Consider the following 15,087-nt stretch of genomic DNA (forward strand, 5'->3'; position numbering starts at 1 on the left):
AGCGGATCCTTTAACACATCATTCACACGCTGCAGTGAGAAATGTGCAGATTGGAGCTAAATGCATGTAAAGTTGCAAGTTTTCATTCACACGCTGCAGTGACAAATGTGCAGATTGAAGATAAATGCATGTAAAGTTGCATGTTTTTTAGCGTGCACACGTTTCGCTCGGCTGAAATCTGACCAAACTGTTGTTGTTTTGGGTTATTTTGTAGTTAAAGCGGATCCTCCTGCAGGCTCTAACACATCTTTCACACGCTGCAGTGGGAAATGTGCAGATTAAAATCTAAATGCATGTAAAATTGGGTGTTTTTTTGCATGCGCGCTGCAGTGAGAAATGTGCAGATTGAAGCTAAATGCATGTAAAGTTGCATGTTTTTAGCGTGCATGCTTTTCGCTCGGCTGAAATCCGATCAAACTGTTGTTGTTTTGGGGGTTTTAGTAGTTAAAGTGGATCCTCCTGCAGGCTCTAACACATCTAACACACGCTGCAGTGAGAAACATGCAGATTGAAGCTAAATGCATGTAAAGTTGCATGTTTTTCAGCGTGCACGCTGCAGCGTCAGGGTCACTCACGGTGGCTGAGGCTCCCTTGGAGCCGATGGACTTGGACATCTTGCCCAGGACCTGGTAGCCGTCGCTGGACGTGTTTCCAGCCTCCTTGATCTCCTTCTCAGCCACTTCTTGGCAGTCCACGTTGAGTTTGACGCCGGTGGATGAAACCAGGATATGGAGCTGCAGAGACAGAGAGAAACAGAAGAGAAAAGAAGAGAGTGAGTGGATTTTTATTGGTGCATTCTTTGTTCTGCGACCAAGTCCTGTGTCTGGTTTTTATCCTGATGGCCTGTAAATTATTAGGTCACGCAGTCTGAGCTGTGGTTGTGTTTGTTGAAACATTGCTGGAATGTAAGAGAAGCAGAAAGAGAAAGAGAAACTTCTTTCTCTCGGCTCATTCAGAAAACATCCATCAGAGCTGCTGCACACGGACGCAAATTAAAGTTTGGACTCTATAGAAACTCTTTGATCTGGAGATAATAAAAAGAAACGTCTCGTCTTCAGCTTGTTGCTGTTCGCTGTGATTTAAAGCAGCCAGATACTCTAAACACCAGCGCTTTTATTTTATGCTTAAAGAGGAAACTTTACAGTCGGGACGTTACAACGTTTCCATCCCAAAATACAAAAACTTAACTCTGAATATCTGCTGATACTGAAAACTGATCAGTGTTTTCTCTGTCACACATTTATAATCTGTTTAATTCTGCTTAATAAACAGCTTTATATCACATCCAACCATCTAATATCTGCAGGAAACAGGAAACAGGATCAGAGTCCAAGCTGAGCTCTTTACTCCTGCAGCCTGTCTTTGTTTCTTCTTCTTTCTTATGAAATAAAAGCCAACAAAAGTTACAAAAACGACTTCCAGAAACCAGAGTTTGTTACGTCAGTTGCTCAAAGTTTACTGTAACTAAGTTAAATATCTGAGTCTCTGTCTTTTATCAAGCTTCAATTGTCACAATTCTCCAAATCCTCAATTTGATTCTGATTAAAATTTGAATTTGAAGATTTTTTTCAGCACTAAAGGCTTCCACTGTTGGAGTATTGAGCCTGGATTTGTGAACATTAACATCATTTATTCCCTGACGGCTGTTACATTTTTATTTAAAGAGATAGGCTACATGGTATTAAGTGTAATATAACAGCCATATTTTTACAACACGTCAATATAACGTCATTGGTTTGAGGTAAATTGGTGCATTTTGAACCCAAAAACCCCACAAAAAATACAAAATCTGGTAGTTACTACTCTCTTAGTTGTAAAACGTTCTCTAAAGGTTGCTCAAAGTTTACTGTAAATAAGTTAAATATCTCTGTTAAATGAGTTTCTGTCCCTTTTTTAAGCTTCTTATAATTGTTACAATTTAACAAATCCTCAATTTCGATGTTAACGTCACGATAGTTAGACCATCGAGTTTTAAATTGTAAAGATCAACACTATAATTGGTTTTATGCCCTGACAGCTGTCAAAATAAAAAGTAGGCTACATAATTTTTAAGTGTGACATAACAGTTATATTTTTCCAACAGGTGCCATATGGGAACATTGTTTATTCTTCCAATCGTTCTTTTCGTTTCGAGAACTAAAACTAAAAGCCAATTTCGATCGATTTTCAATTCAGTATGGGAACTGTGACATCTCGACCTGCCTTGGAGCTGAAAACCTGTACAGGTCTGCTTCTTTTCCACATGGTAACACCATCAATTTAATGTTATAGGTTCAATCTGTTACATCTTGGTTCTGGCAGACACTCTGAGTTGAAGTGTTAGAATCTGTATCAAAGGAGAAAAACCTTTAAAAAAAGCAAGTTTGATGAAGTAAAGAATCTAAGATATTTTTTAACTACCAGATTATATATTTTTTGTGGGTTTTGTGGGTTTCAAAATATAACAATTTACCTCAAACCAACAACTATTATCTTTTCGAAACAAGAATTTAGATGTTAGAATTGCAACAAACATTTAAAAGTCTTCACTGAGCATTATTGTGCTCTGACAGTTAGAAAAAAACTCATATTTTGTGTGTTTTTTGTGTTCAACATGTTGATCCAGTGAGTCAAAGTGAGAACATGATGATCAGGTTTTGGTGAGAAAAACATGTCATGATAAACATTTTTTAACTGTTTTTTTTTTACAAGCAGGATGAAAATGACTCAAAAACTAACATAATCGACCAAAACTGCACTTCTTCTTCCACGTCTTCCAAAGTAAAAGTTGATGTAATAGAATAAAATGTGCCTGGTCAGCTCTTCTCTGACTCTCTGCATAGCAGCAGCTCCATGTAAACATCTTTAAATAAACCTTCTCTAATTTATTCTGACTTCCTGCCTCACACATCCTTCTGTTTCACCACTCGGAGCTGGAAATGCGACCGATGTTTGGATGAGAATTCCTTCCTCTGCGTCTCACTGAGCTCCACGGTGGAGCAGCTTCATGTGAGTTAAACATCAGGAGACCACAGATCCTCATGATGTCATCCCGCGGTCGGCCTCTACAACAACTCCTCCACCAGAGAAAACGCTGCTGCAGCGCTCAGAGAGAGTTTAACTGTCTGCTGCAGCTCAGAACACTTCACATCTGATCTCAACTCTTTATCTGTCTGCTTTAATGTGATTAAAAACAGAGAAAAGCAGCAAATCTGCATGTTTTAGAGGCTGGAAACAGCGTTTTTTTATGCCATTTTTGCATGAAAATACATTTTGCATTGATAGTTGCCAGTGTTTTTGCTGCGGGTGGATTTAGAAGCAAGAGGACATTTATACAAAATAAGATCATAGTTTCATTGCTAAACTTTGCAACAAAATAAACCTGATTATTATATAAAGAGTCACTTATTTATTAGAACACATATTGACTCTAATTATCAGGTCTTTGGGTTTTTATTGCTTAGACTTTGTGATTTTGTGATCTCCTGTCTCCTTGTCTCCTCTCCTGTCTCCTCTCCTGTCTCCTCCACTGTCTCCTTGTCTCCTCTACTGTCTCCTTGTCTCCTCTCTCCTTTCCTCTCCTGTCTCCTCCACTGTCTCCTTATCTCCTCTCTCATCTCCTTGTCTCGTCTCTTGTCTCCTCCACTATCTCCTTGTCTCCTCTACTATCTCCTTGTCTCCTCTCTACTTTCCTCTCCTCTCTCCTTTCCTCTCCTGTCTCCTTGTCTCCTCTCCTGTCTCCTCCACTGTCTCCTTATCTCCTCTCGTCTCCTTGTCTCATCTCTTGTCTCCTCCACTGTCTCCTTGTCTCCTCTACTATCTCCTTGTCTCCTCTCTCCTTTCCTCTCCTGTATCCTTGTCTCCTCTCCTGTCTCCTCTCTTGTCTCCTTTCCTGTATCCTTGTCTCCTCTCCTGTCTCCTCCACTGTCAGTGGAGTGGAGTGTAGTTCCAACTGAAAGCTGATTTTGATCTATTTATGATTTATGATTTAAATCGTGACAGCTGACCAGCTCAGCTGCAGGTTTTTAGCTTAAAAACTCATTTTCAGGAGGATTTCTCTGCAAAACCTCCTCGACTTGTTAGCTCCAGTGGTGATTAAACCCTCCAGGAAAGAGAAAGTGATGCAGCTTAGATCCCCGAGGCTGAAATTCTTCCTTTATGGCCCCGGCCCCTCCCTGCTCTCAGGGGTCAAAGGTCAGCGTGGGCCATAAACTGGAGCTGCCTGCAGGTCAGAGTCAGTGAGAGCTGCAGCTGCTGCTAATGCTAATGCTGCTAATGCTAATGCTGCTGCTGCTGCTGCTAATGCTAATGCTGCTGCTAATGCTAATGCTGCTGCTGCTGCTGCTAATGCTAATGCTAATGCTAATGCTAATGCTGCTGCTGCTGCTAATGCTAATGCTAATGCTGCTGCTGCTGCTGCTGGAGGAAACTCTGCAGCCTGCAGGCGTCATAAAGAGAAGAGCTCCGAGGGTTTCTGTAAACTTGTGGAGAGATTTAGAAGGCTGTCAGCTCCTGGAGCTGACGGGACGGTTTGAACTTCTCTGCAGGAACAAACAGGGTTTAAAAAGTCTGTTTCTGGTGCCAGAATCACTGAGAGACGTCAGACGTGTTTCACAGCTCAGATACCTGAACGTCTCCTGAGTCTCTGAGCAGCAGAAGAGGATTAAAGAGGAGATCCTCCCTCAGAGATTAACTGTCCTGCCAGCAGCGTTTCATATCTGAGACTCGACAGGAACGACAGGAACACAAAGATGGAAAATAAAGACGCTCCGCTTGATGAGAACATCTCACAGACCATCAATCAGGAGTAACGAGAGGTTCTGCTGGTTTAAACACGTTCATTTCAGTCAGAAAAGATGAAAAAATGGTCAAAATGATCTTAACAGAAGTCAGATTTGAGACTTTTTAAGACTTTTAAATGCCACTCGGAATGAAATTAAACACCAATTGTGCAAAAAACAACCGAATTCAATATTGTAGCTGACAGAGTCCTGCCCTGCATTGATGCAACCACCACAAAATCATATTAAATAGCAGATTTAAGCTTAATTTTAAGAAGTTATCAATCAGATTAAAAGTCAGTAAGAGAGACAGAAAAGAGAGATTCTGGTGGTTAACAGGTTAATTTCAGTCGTAAAACAGGTGAAAATGGTCAGATTTGAGACTTTTTTAGACTTTTTAAATGCCACTTGGAATGAAATTTAACACCATTTTTACAAAAAACAACCAAATTCAATATTGTAGCTGATAAGAGTCCTGCCGTGCATTGATTCAACCATCACAAAATCTGATTTAAATAGCTGATTTATGTTGAATTTGCACAGTGGAATGGAATCAGAGTTTTTAGTTTAAATGAAACCCAAAAGCTCTGGAGATTTCCAACAGCTTTGAAAGATGAATGAAGTTCTGTCTTGAGCAGAGCTTTTATTTTGGCGGGTGCGGTGCCAGTAATAGCTGATGGTATCAGAGACAGAGAGAAGTTTAACACAGTTTCCAGCCTGATGAGGATAAAAACGTTTTGTTTCTTGGAGCTGATCACGTTTGAATATTTGGCTGCTTCACTCTGAACTTATCACACATGTTTCTGGAAACTCACATCCATTAAATTGAATATTTTCTGGTTTTGGACCAAAAAACTTTTATTTTGTAGAACTGAGGTGCAGGTTTTTCACGATTTCTGACGTTTCAATTTACAATTATTGCCTCTAGTATATTTTTTTCGTCTTTCTTGTTCTAGTTTTTGTCTCACAAAAGCACCAAATGAGGAGCAACATACTGTTATACAATGAAAATAAAGGCTTTCTATTTTTATTCTATTCTATTTTATTCTATTCCTGGTCAAAGTTCAGGATTCTGGCCTTGAAAGATGCTGGTTTGGAGAACTATAACTCTCCTACATGGAGGTCAAGAGTTTGTGAGGTTTTATGTGTGAATGCATGAACTTTGTCTTTTCTGTTACTTTCTGCAGGTTGCATGCATCGTGGATTTTCAAAATAAACTGCAAACTTTAAGCATTAAAACCACTTGACTAATGTCAGAGTTCAGCTCAAAAACAACAACTTTTACACCGACTCTGACTCTTGTTTTCACACAGAACATGCTGCTTCTTTTCTATTTTACTGTTTGCACACAAAATGTTGATTCTCTGTGCAAAAACAATAAACCTATTCATTTATTGTGTTGCATACCATCATGGTTTTTGCACATTTTCTGCTGTATGCTTGAATCTAACCATGCAAACAACTGTGCATCATCCTAAATTGACTGTGAACTTCATTAAATTATTCCCTTTAGTATATTTTATTATGTTTCTTGAACTAGTCTTTGTCTCACAAAAGCAGCAAATGAGGAGCAGCACTTCAGATTTAATATCTATTCTGAACACTGAGTCTCCTGGTCAAAGTTCAGTATTCTGGCCTTCAAAAAAGCTGGTTTGGAGAACTGTAACTCTCCTACATGGAGGTCAAGAGTTTATGAGGTTTTATGTGTGTATGCATGAACTCGGTCGTTTCTGTTTCATGCTTGTTTGAGCTTCCTGCAGGTTGCATGCATCGTGGATTTTCAAAATAAACTGCAAACTTTAAGCAATAATACCACTTGACTAATGTCAGAGTTCAGCTCAAAAACAACTTCTACACCGACTCTGACTCTTGTTTTCACACTGAACATGCTGTTTCTTTTCTATTTTACTGTTTGCACACAAAATGCTGATTCTCTGTGCAAAAACAATAAAACTATTAATTCATTCTGTTCCATATCATCACAGGTTTATGCACATTTTCTTGTGTATGCTTGAATCTAGCCATGCAAACAACTGTGTATCATCCTAAATTCACTGTGAACTTCATTTAATTATTCCCTTAGTATATTTTATTATGTTTCTTGTACTAGTCTTTGTCTGAAAAAAGCAGCAAATGAGGAAAAGCACCTCAGATTTAAATTCTGTTCTGAAAACACCAGTCTCCTGGTCAAAGTTCAGGATTCTGGCCTTAAAAAAAGCTGGTTTTGGGGAACCGTTACTCTCCTACATGGAGGTCAAGAGTTTGTGAGGTTTTACGTGTGAATGCATGGAAGCCTGGATGAATGCATGAACTCGGTCGTTTCTGTTTCATGCTTCTTTAAGCTTGTGTCACTTTCTGCAGGTTGCGTGCATCGTGGATTTTCAAAATAAACTGCAAACTTTAAGCAATAACATCAGCTCAAAAACAACAACTTCTACACCGACTCTGACTCTTGTTTTGACACTGACCATGCTGCTTCTTTTCTATTTTACTGTTTGCACCCAAAATATTGATTCTCTGTGCAAAAAGCAATAAAATAATTTATTCATTTTGTTCCATATCATCACAGGTTTTGCACATTTTCTCCTGTAGGCTTGAATCTAGCCATGCAAACAACTCTGCATCATCTTAAATCCACTGTGAACTTCATTAGATTATTCCCTCAGTTTCCTCAGTTTGTGTTCCTCCTGCTGGCTCGCTGTCAGTTTGTCTCAAACTCTGTCAAACATTTCAAGTGGCAGCATTCCTGCAGAGATTCTTCATCAAAGCACCAACAGAAGTTTCCTCTGCTGACAACTGAAACCTGAGAAATATAGTTAGTCTCTCCTCTCCTTCAAGGTCTAAACTTCATGTCCAAACTCGTCACCAGAGTCCAACCATAAAACATTTTAATCTGCACGACTCTTTCTGGAGCTCAAAGAAAAAAATCTCTTCATGCAAAACGGACAAAATCCATCAGAGACAAAAAGTTTCAAACATTTAAATGCTAAAGCAGCTTTTTCCTGCACGTCTCTACATTATTTCTGCACAAATGCACATAAAGATTATGCTACAATAATATTATTATTATTATTATACTATTTGTAAGATGATATTCCAGTGGATGTGGATCGTTTCTGACTCGTGTGATTCAAACTTTTCTGGTGTTGTAAAGTCAAAAAGTCCAAACATATCAAAGAAAATTTGAGGTACTTGTACTTTACTTGAGTATTTCCATTTTATGTAACGTTTTTTTTTTTTTTTTTTTTTGAGGTACTTGTACTTTACTTGAGTATTTCATTTTATGTACTTTTTACTTCTACTCCACTACATTTAGCTGACAGTTTTAGTTACTTTCCAGGTCGAGATCTAACATAAAAAGTTATATTCTAAGTTATTAGACTTTTTTTCCTTCTAAATAAACCTCATAACAGTCGTAAAAACGCTGTTATATAAATGCATCAAGACAAATATTTTAACAATATATCTGAGTGGGTCCATTCTGCAAAACTTTTGATACTTTAAGTACATTTTGATACTTTTGTACTTTTACTTCAGTAAGTTTTGAATGCAGGACTTTTACTGTAGTGGAGTAATTTCACAGTGAAGTATTAGTACTTTACTGCAGTAAAGGATCTGAATACTTCTTCCACCACTCGAAATAATTCACAACAAAGTATTCTGCCTCAGTTCATATTTGTTGGCTTTAAAGCTTAAAAAACAGCATTTTCACTGCAGAAACTCGACTCTGCAGCAGAATCTGAATCTGTTTTTATAGAAATATAAAGAAATAATGATGGAAACATCATTCTTCTTTCCGAAACGGTAAAAAAAAGTTTAATTTAAAGAATTATAATTATTCAAACTGCAGGTTTTGTTCGCTGATTTTCTGTCTTTTTAGTGTGATGACATCATAAAATATGACGACAGACATCAGAACTTCATATAAAAGTTTAATAGAAGCTTTGAATGTATAAATAATTTACTTTTGGTTGAGCCCTAAAGTCTATTTTACTCTTAAATGTGTTCATGTCAGCAAGACATTTGACTTTGAGGAACCTTGTAGTGTCTCCAAAACTATTCCAAAGGCTAGGTTCTTGTTTTCCAAAGTGTGGTTTGAATTTTTATGTGAAAAAAAAACTTCAAACTCTAGAGCTGCAAGCACTAGTTGACTAAATCAACCCAGAGCAAAAAAATCACAAAATATTTGGTGCAAAATGTATTTTCATGCAAAAAAAGCTGTTTCCAGCTTTCCTCTTAAATCTGCAGATTTCCTGTTTTTCTCTGTTTTATAATCATATTAAACTGAATATTTTTGGGTTTTGGACAAAAAAACATTGATTTTGTAGAACTGAGCAGCAGATTTTTCACTGTTTCTGACATTTCACAGACCAAATGATTAAAGGATTGATTGAGAAAAAGATTTGGCAGATTAAATAATCCTCGTTTACTGCAGATCTAGTAAAGTCCAAAGTAATTATGCAAAAGTATACATTTTTATTTGAACTTGAGGAGCCTTGAAGTGTCTTTAAAACTAAAAAAAGTGTTTTTAGAAGGCTAGGCTATAGTTTTCCATAGTTTGGTATCAATTGTACTTGAGGGAAGTAACTATAAACTCTAGAGCTGCAACAATAAGTCAACTAAATCAACCCGGAGCAAAAAAATTACAAACTATTTGGTGCAAAACTTATTTTCATGCAAAAAAAGTTGTTTCCAGCCTCTTAAATCTGCAGATTTCCTGCTTTTTTTGTGTTTATAATCATATTAAACTGAATATTTTGGGGTTTTGGACAAAAAAACTTTAACTTTGTAGAAGTGATGTGCAGATTTTTAACTGTTTCTGACATTTTACAGACCAAATGATTAATGGATTGATTGAGAAAAGGTTTTGGCAGATTAATCGATAATAAAACATAATCCTAGTTAACTGCAGATCTAATAAAGTCCAAAGTAATCGTGCAAATAAAATGATTTCTACATGAGAGGCACGAACTGGAGCTGTAAATTGAGTCCCTGAACTCTTAAATTTACCGTAATAAATGCTTCATTTTAAAAATAAAATCATCAGATCCCCGTCCCCTGCTCCAGTTCCTGTTTGTTAATCAGTTTTAATATCAGTGTGTTGGTCTGAACTGGATGTGATCAATAAGAATAAAGCAGCCTCTGTGGCTCTCTGAGTGTTTTTACAGATGGTAAATAAAAAACAAAACAAATAAACATAAACTTTTGGAGTTGATCCAGCTCAGATAATCAACATGCAGGCTGAGTTTTTTACCTTGTGGAAGATTTTTGGTACTTTTAAAGGTAAAGTAGTAGTTATTTATTGATATAAAAGTGTATAAAAAACAAAAAATATATATTTTAAAGGAATACAAAAATAATAAAATGTAAACAAATATGGAATTTCTTATAAAAAGTAATAAAACATAAACAAATATGGAATTTCTTATAAAAGGGTAAGTAAATAAATAAATAAAAACAAAACAAAATAAACTCAATCCAGCTCAGATAATCAACCTGCAGCTGTAGTTTGAGGTTTTTGTACCTTGTGGAAGCTTTTTGGTACTTTTAAAGGTAAATTAGTCTATTTATTGAGTTATTTATTTATATTAAAGTGTATAAAAAACAAAAAAATATATTTTAAAGGAACACAAAAATAATAAAACGTAAACAAATATGGAATTTCCTACAAAAGAGAAAATATATAAATAAAAACAAAACAAAATAAACTCAATCCAGCCCAGATAATGAACCTTCAGCTGTAGTTTGAGGTTTCTTACCTTGTGGAAGCTTCCGTGGAAGATCTGCTTCACTTGGTCTCCATCAAACGAGACTCTCTGGACCTCACCACGAGTGTCTTTGTTGTAGAAGGAGACGGTCTGACTGGAGGCTGGACAGAGACACAAAGACACAAAACATGATGGAAACTGGTCTGAAAACAAGCTGCTGGAAATAAAAACCTGCCTTTTTATCTGTAGATTAAATATAATCGTGCAAAAAATATATTCTATTCTATTCTTGGCCCATTGCTTTTTTCTGTTTATATGCTTCCATTGGGGCCAAATCATCAGTAAACACAATGTGCGATATTATGCCGACGACACACAAATTTATCTTCCACTACAAACCAGTGAAAAAGGGCAATTTTAATAAACTTTTATCCTGCTTAACTGATATAAAATCCGGGAAGACACAAAATCTCTTACTGCTGAACAAAGACAAATCTGAAATAATCCTTTTTGGTCCCACTACAACCATTCCTACCTTACAGAACCACCTTGAAACCGAGCTGTTACATTTGACCGCAATCTCACATTCGAGAAACAAGTTTCAACTGTTGTGCAGTCATGTTTTTATCATTTAAGATGCATCTCTAAGACCAGGTCATTTCTTCCATGCTTTTATTTCATCAAGGCTCGATGCTGTACCTTTTTTTTTTTTTGTATGTGCTTGTTTTACTTGCTGTTCAGCACTTTGTAACGTTTTGTTTTGAAAAGTGCTCTATAAATAAAGTTTATTATTATATTTATTATTATAAATATAAATGATTGAACAAGCAGTTTCCTGCTTCCGTCAGTGAGAGTTTCTCTCTCTGAACTGTGGTGATAATAATAAATTCCTGAACATGAGACTTTAAGGCTTTAATCTTTGACTCTAATGTCATCATGCAGGAAGCATGAAATCAGTGAGAGAAACAAACTGCTGCAGCTGCTGATGAACATTAACTCTGGGAGGTTTCTGATTCCTTCAGCACATTTTACGTTAAAAGAATCTGTCGTCTGCTCCAGATTTACAGACTTTATACAACAACTGTTTCCACAAAAAGTTATTCTGATAAGTAAAATCAGTTTATTTCTCCTTTAAAAGCTGACAGGAAGGTTTTTTCTTCTTCTGCTCTCAAATTACGGTACAGGAAAAGACTTTACCATAACTGGCAGGATTGCGAGCAAAAGACCAGCAGCAGTATAAGTTTAAAAGCTGCTTTATGTGTGTGAGAGTGTTACATAACAGTGGGAAACAGCTCAACGCACTAAATATCAACTCGATGATTCCAAATGTGACTTTAAAACATTTGTCACGAATGATTTCTAAAGTTTTTCGTTCCCAGCTTTGAAGCAGAAGTTTGACATGGTGGATGTGTTTTTTTTTCTTGCTGGCGTGCAGAAAGATGAGAGTCAGAGAGTGGAACCATGAGGAAACAGTTTCATGCAGCTCATCCAGACTCTCTGCCAGAAAGAGAAGAACTCCCTCAGCGTGAAACTCTTCCTTTAATAATGGTTCCTCCCAGAGGAGCCTCAGAGCAGCAGAGCCTCAGTCTGCTCCAAGAGATGTTACTCAAGAACCAGAACCATCAGGGCTAGAAAAGTCCTGCTGACAGGCTGAGACCAGCTTTATGAGGGCCAGATCTGATATCAGAGCGGAGGGCACAAACACAGAACACACACAGCTGCTACACACACACTCAGGGTGTTTTCACACCTGAAAGTCAGAACCAAGGTCCGTGTTCTGTTCCATCGTCTACATTTGGTCCTGTTGGTTTTGGTTCCACGCTGCAAAAGGAATAACGGACTTTACGAGACAGTTCTACTGGACACGTCATCTCCCTGTGGACTTCCTGGTTCATTTTGGTTTGTGTGTTACTTCCTTAACGTGTTTACACAAAATAAATCCAGCCACCTTTTACTGTGGTAATACTTTTGCTGGTCTTTTGCTACCAGCAGCACCAGAGTGCTTTCTATTCGCAAGATGAACCTCCTCATCATGCAAGATGAACCTCCTCATCTTGCAAGATGAACCTCCTCGTCATGCAAGATGAACCTCCTCATCATGCAAGATGAACCTCCTCGTCATGCAAGATGAACCTCCTCATCTTGCAAGATGAACCTCCTCGTCATGCAAGATGAACCTCCTCATCATGCAAGATGAACCTCCTCATCATGCAAGATGAGGAGGCTCATCATGCAAGATGAACCTCCTCATCTTGCATGATGAACCTCCTCATCTTGCAAGATGAGCCTCCTCGTCATGCAAGATGAGCCTTCTCGTCATGCAAGATGAACCTCCTCATCATGCAAGATGAACCTCCTCATCATGCAAGATGAACCTCCTCATCATGCAAGATGAACCTCCTTAATATGCAAGATGAACCTCCTCATCATGCAAGATGAACCTCCTCATCATGCAAGATGAACCTCCTCTTCGTGCAAGATGAACCTCCTCATCATGCAAGATGAACCTCCTCATCATGCAAGATGAACCTCCTCATCATGCAAGATGAACCTCCTCATCATGCAAGATGAACCTCCTCTTCGTGCAAGATGAACCTCCTCATCATGCAAGATGAGCCTCCTCATCATGCAAGATGAACCTCCTCGTCATGCAAGATGAGGAGGCTCATCATGCAAGATGAACCTCCTCATCATGCAAGATGAACCTCCTCATCATGCAAGATGAACCTCCTCTTCATGCAAGATGAACCTCCTCTTCATGCAAGATGAACCTCCTCGTCATGCAAGATGAGCCTCCTTAATATGCAAGATGAACCTCCTCATAATCGGAGATGAACCTCCTGGTCATGCAAGATGAACCTCCTCTTCATGCAAGATGAACCTCCTCATCATGCAAGATGAACCTCCTCTTCATGCAAGATGAACCTCCTCATCATGCAAGATGAGCCTACTCTTCTTGCAAGAGGAACCTCCTCATCATGCAAGATGAACCTCCTCATCATGCAAGATGAACCTCCTCATCATGAGAAAACTGTATCTCCGTCGACAGGAGAGGAGGAGAAAACGTCTCTCAATCCTGCCAGTTATGGTAAAGTCTTTCCCGGAGAGAAGGTGAGTGTGTTATCTGCTAGGCTAATTGTGTTTTGCTGTAACAACTTCCTGTACCGTAATTCGAGAGCAGAAGAAGAAAAAAACTTGGTCCGGACTTCAGGACTTTTCAGTTTGATCCGAACCTAAATTCTAGATGTGAAACCGCACCAAAGGACCAAAGTTTGGTCCGACCTAAAGAGGAGGTCTCGGTCCGGACCAAACCAACCAAGGTCCCAAACTTTTGCAGTGTGAAAACAACTTTTTTTATAGTTTGGACCTTCGTATCAATGACAGGAAGTTTTCTTCTTCTTCTGCTTTCGAATTACGGTACAGGAAAAGACTTTGCCATAACTGGCAGGATTGTGAGCCGTTTTCTCCTCCTCTCCTGTCGACGGTGACACAGTTTTCTCAGGATGAGGAGGCTCATCTTGTGAACACCAAGCACTCTCAAGTATTGCTCATCAAGCTGGTGCTGCTGGTGCAAAAGCAGCAGTATTATCACAGGTAAAAGGTGTCTCGCTGGATTCATTAAGTGTAAACACATTAAGGAAGTAACTCTGAGGTCAGATGGCGGCCGGCCTAACAACGCAGCGTAACCAAAACAAAATGAACCAGGAAGTCCACAGGGAGATGACGTGTCCAGTAGAATTGTCTTGTAAAGTCGTTATTCCTTTTGAAGCGTGGAACCAAAACCAACAGGACCAAATGTAGACGATGGAACAGAACACGGACCTTGGTTGGGACTTTCAGGTGTGAAAACGCCCTAGGACTAGGCTGCCCTACAAAGTCTAACTGCAGTAACTACACCAAAGGTAGAACTGAGAAAAACGGTTTTAAAGTTTTTTAACGTTTTTTAACTGGCCAGCCAAATTAGTTATAGGTAGGTCAGTGATATGACACTTATTTCTACATGTATTGATGACGTCATTTTTATGCTCAAAAATCATGATGATTAATTTGACCTTTGACCCCAAACATGTAGTAAGTGCACTCTGGTTTTGCTGTTAAAGGTACTAATAGTAATGCAAAAACAGTGTACTTTCAGCTTTTATATTTTGTTTTCAGTGAATAAACATTTAAAAATGAATTTTGTTGTAAGTGTATTTAAAAGTGTTTAACAACTCTATTCAAATATTTGTGTATTTTAGACTTAATATTATAAGGTAATGTTATATTTTAGTCACTAATTTTATCTCACTTTTCTACTTAATTACTATGTAGATAATAATTTCCCTATCAAATAAAATTATAATTTCTAATATTCTTGTCTTCACTATTCAACACAATGAAGAAATACAAGGCTACACTGCTTTTGTTTTATATTAAAATGCATAAATATATCCAAAGCACACCTTGGAAAGTGCAATTACTTACAAAATTGAAATCTAAAACTTTGTCACAAGATAAAACAGACATAAAGGAGTTCATTTTTAGCTATAACTCAATTTCGACCAAAAATGTAGTTACTGCAGTTAGGCTTTGTAGGGCAGTAGAGTGAGGATCAGGATCAGGATCAGGAGGAGGCTTAC

The 15,087-nt window shown here is 38.0% G+C and overlaps 1 protein-coding gene across 1 annotated transcript in view; it reads right to left on the bottom strand.

Moving 5' to 3' along the window:
• col12a1b (collagen, type XII, alpha 1b) overlaps nt 1–15,087 on the bottom strand; it is a 226,376-nt gene that overhangs the window by 31,836 nt on the left and 179,453 nt on the right. The window contains exons 60-61 of the mRNA XM_059355858.1: nt 10,520–10,671; nt 576–734 (exon numbers count right to left, since the gene is read on the bottom strand). Coding sequence (XP_059211841.1) covers nt 576–734; nt 10,520–10,671 — 311 coding nt within the window. The remainder of the gene's footprint in view (nt 1–575; nt 735–10,519; nt 10,672–15,087) is intronic.

This window comes from Centropristis striata, chromosome 18 (assembly GCF_030273125.1).
Source record: "Centropristis striata isolate RG_2023a ecotype Rhode Island chromosome 18, C.striata_1.0, whole genome shotgun sequence".
In the NCBI taxonomy this organism is placed as follows: Eukaryota; Metazoa; Chordata; class Actinopteri; order Perciformes; family Serranidae; genus Centropristis; species Centropristis striata.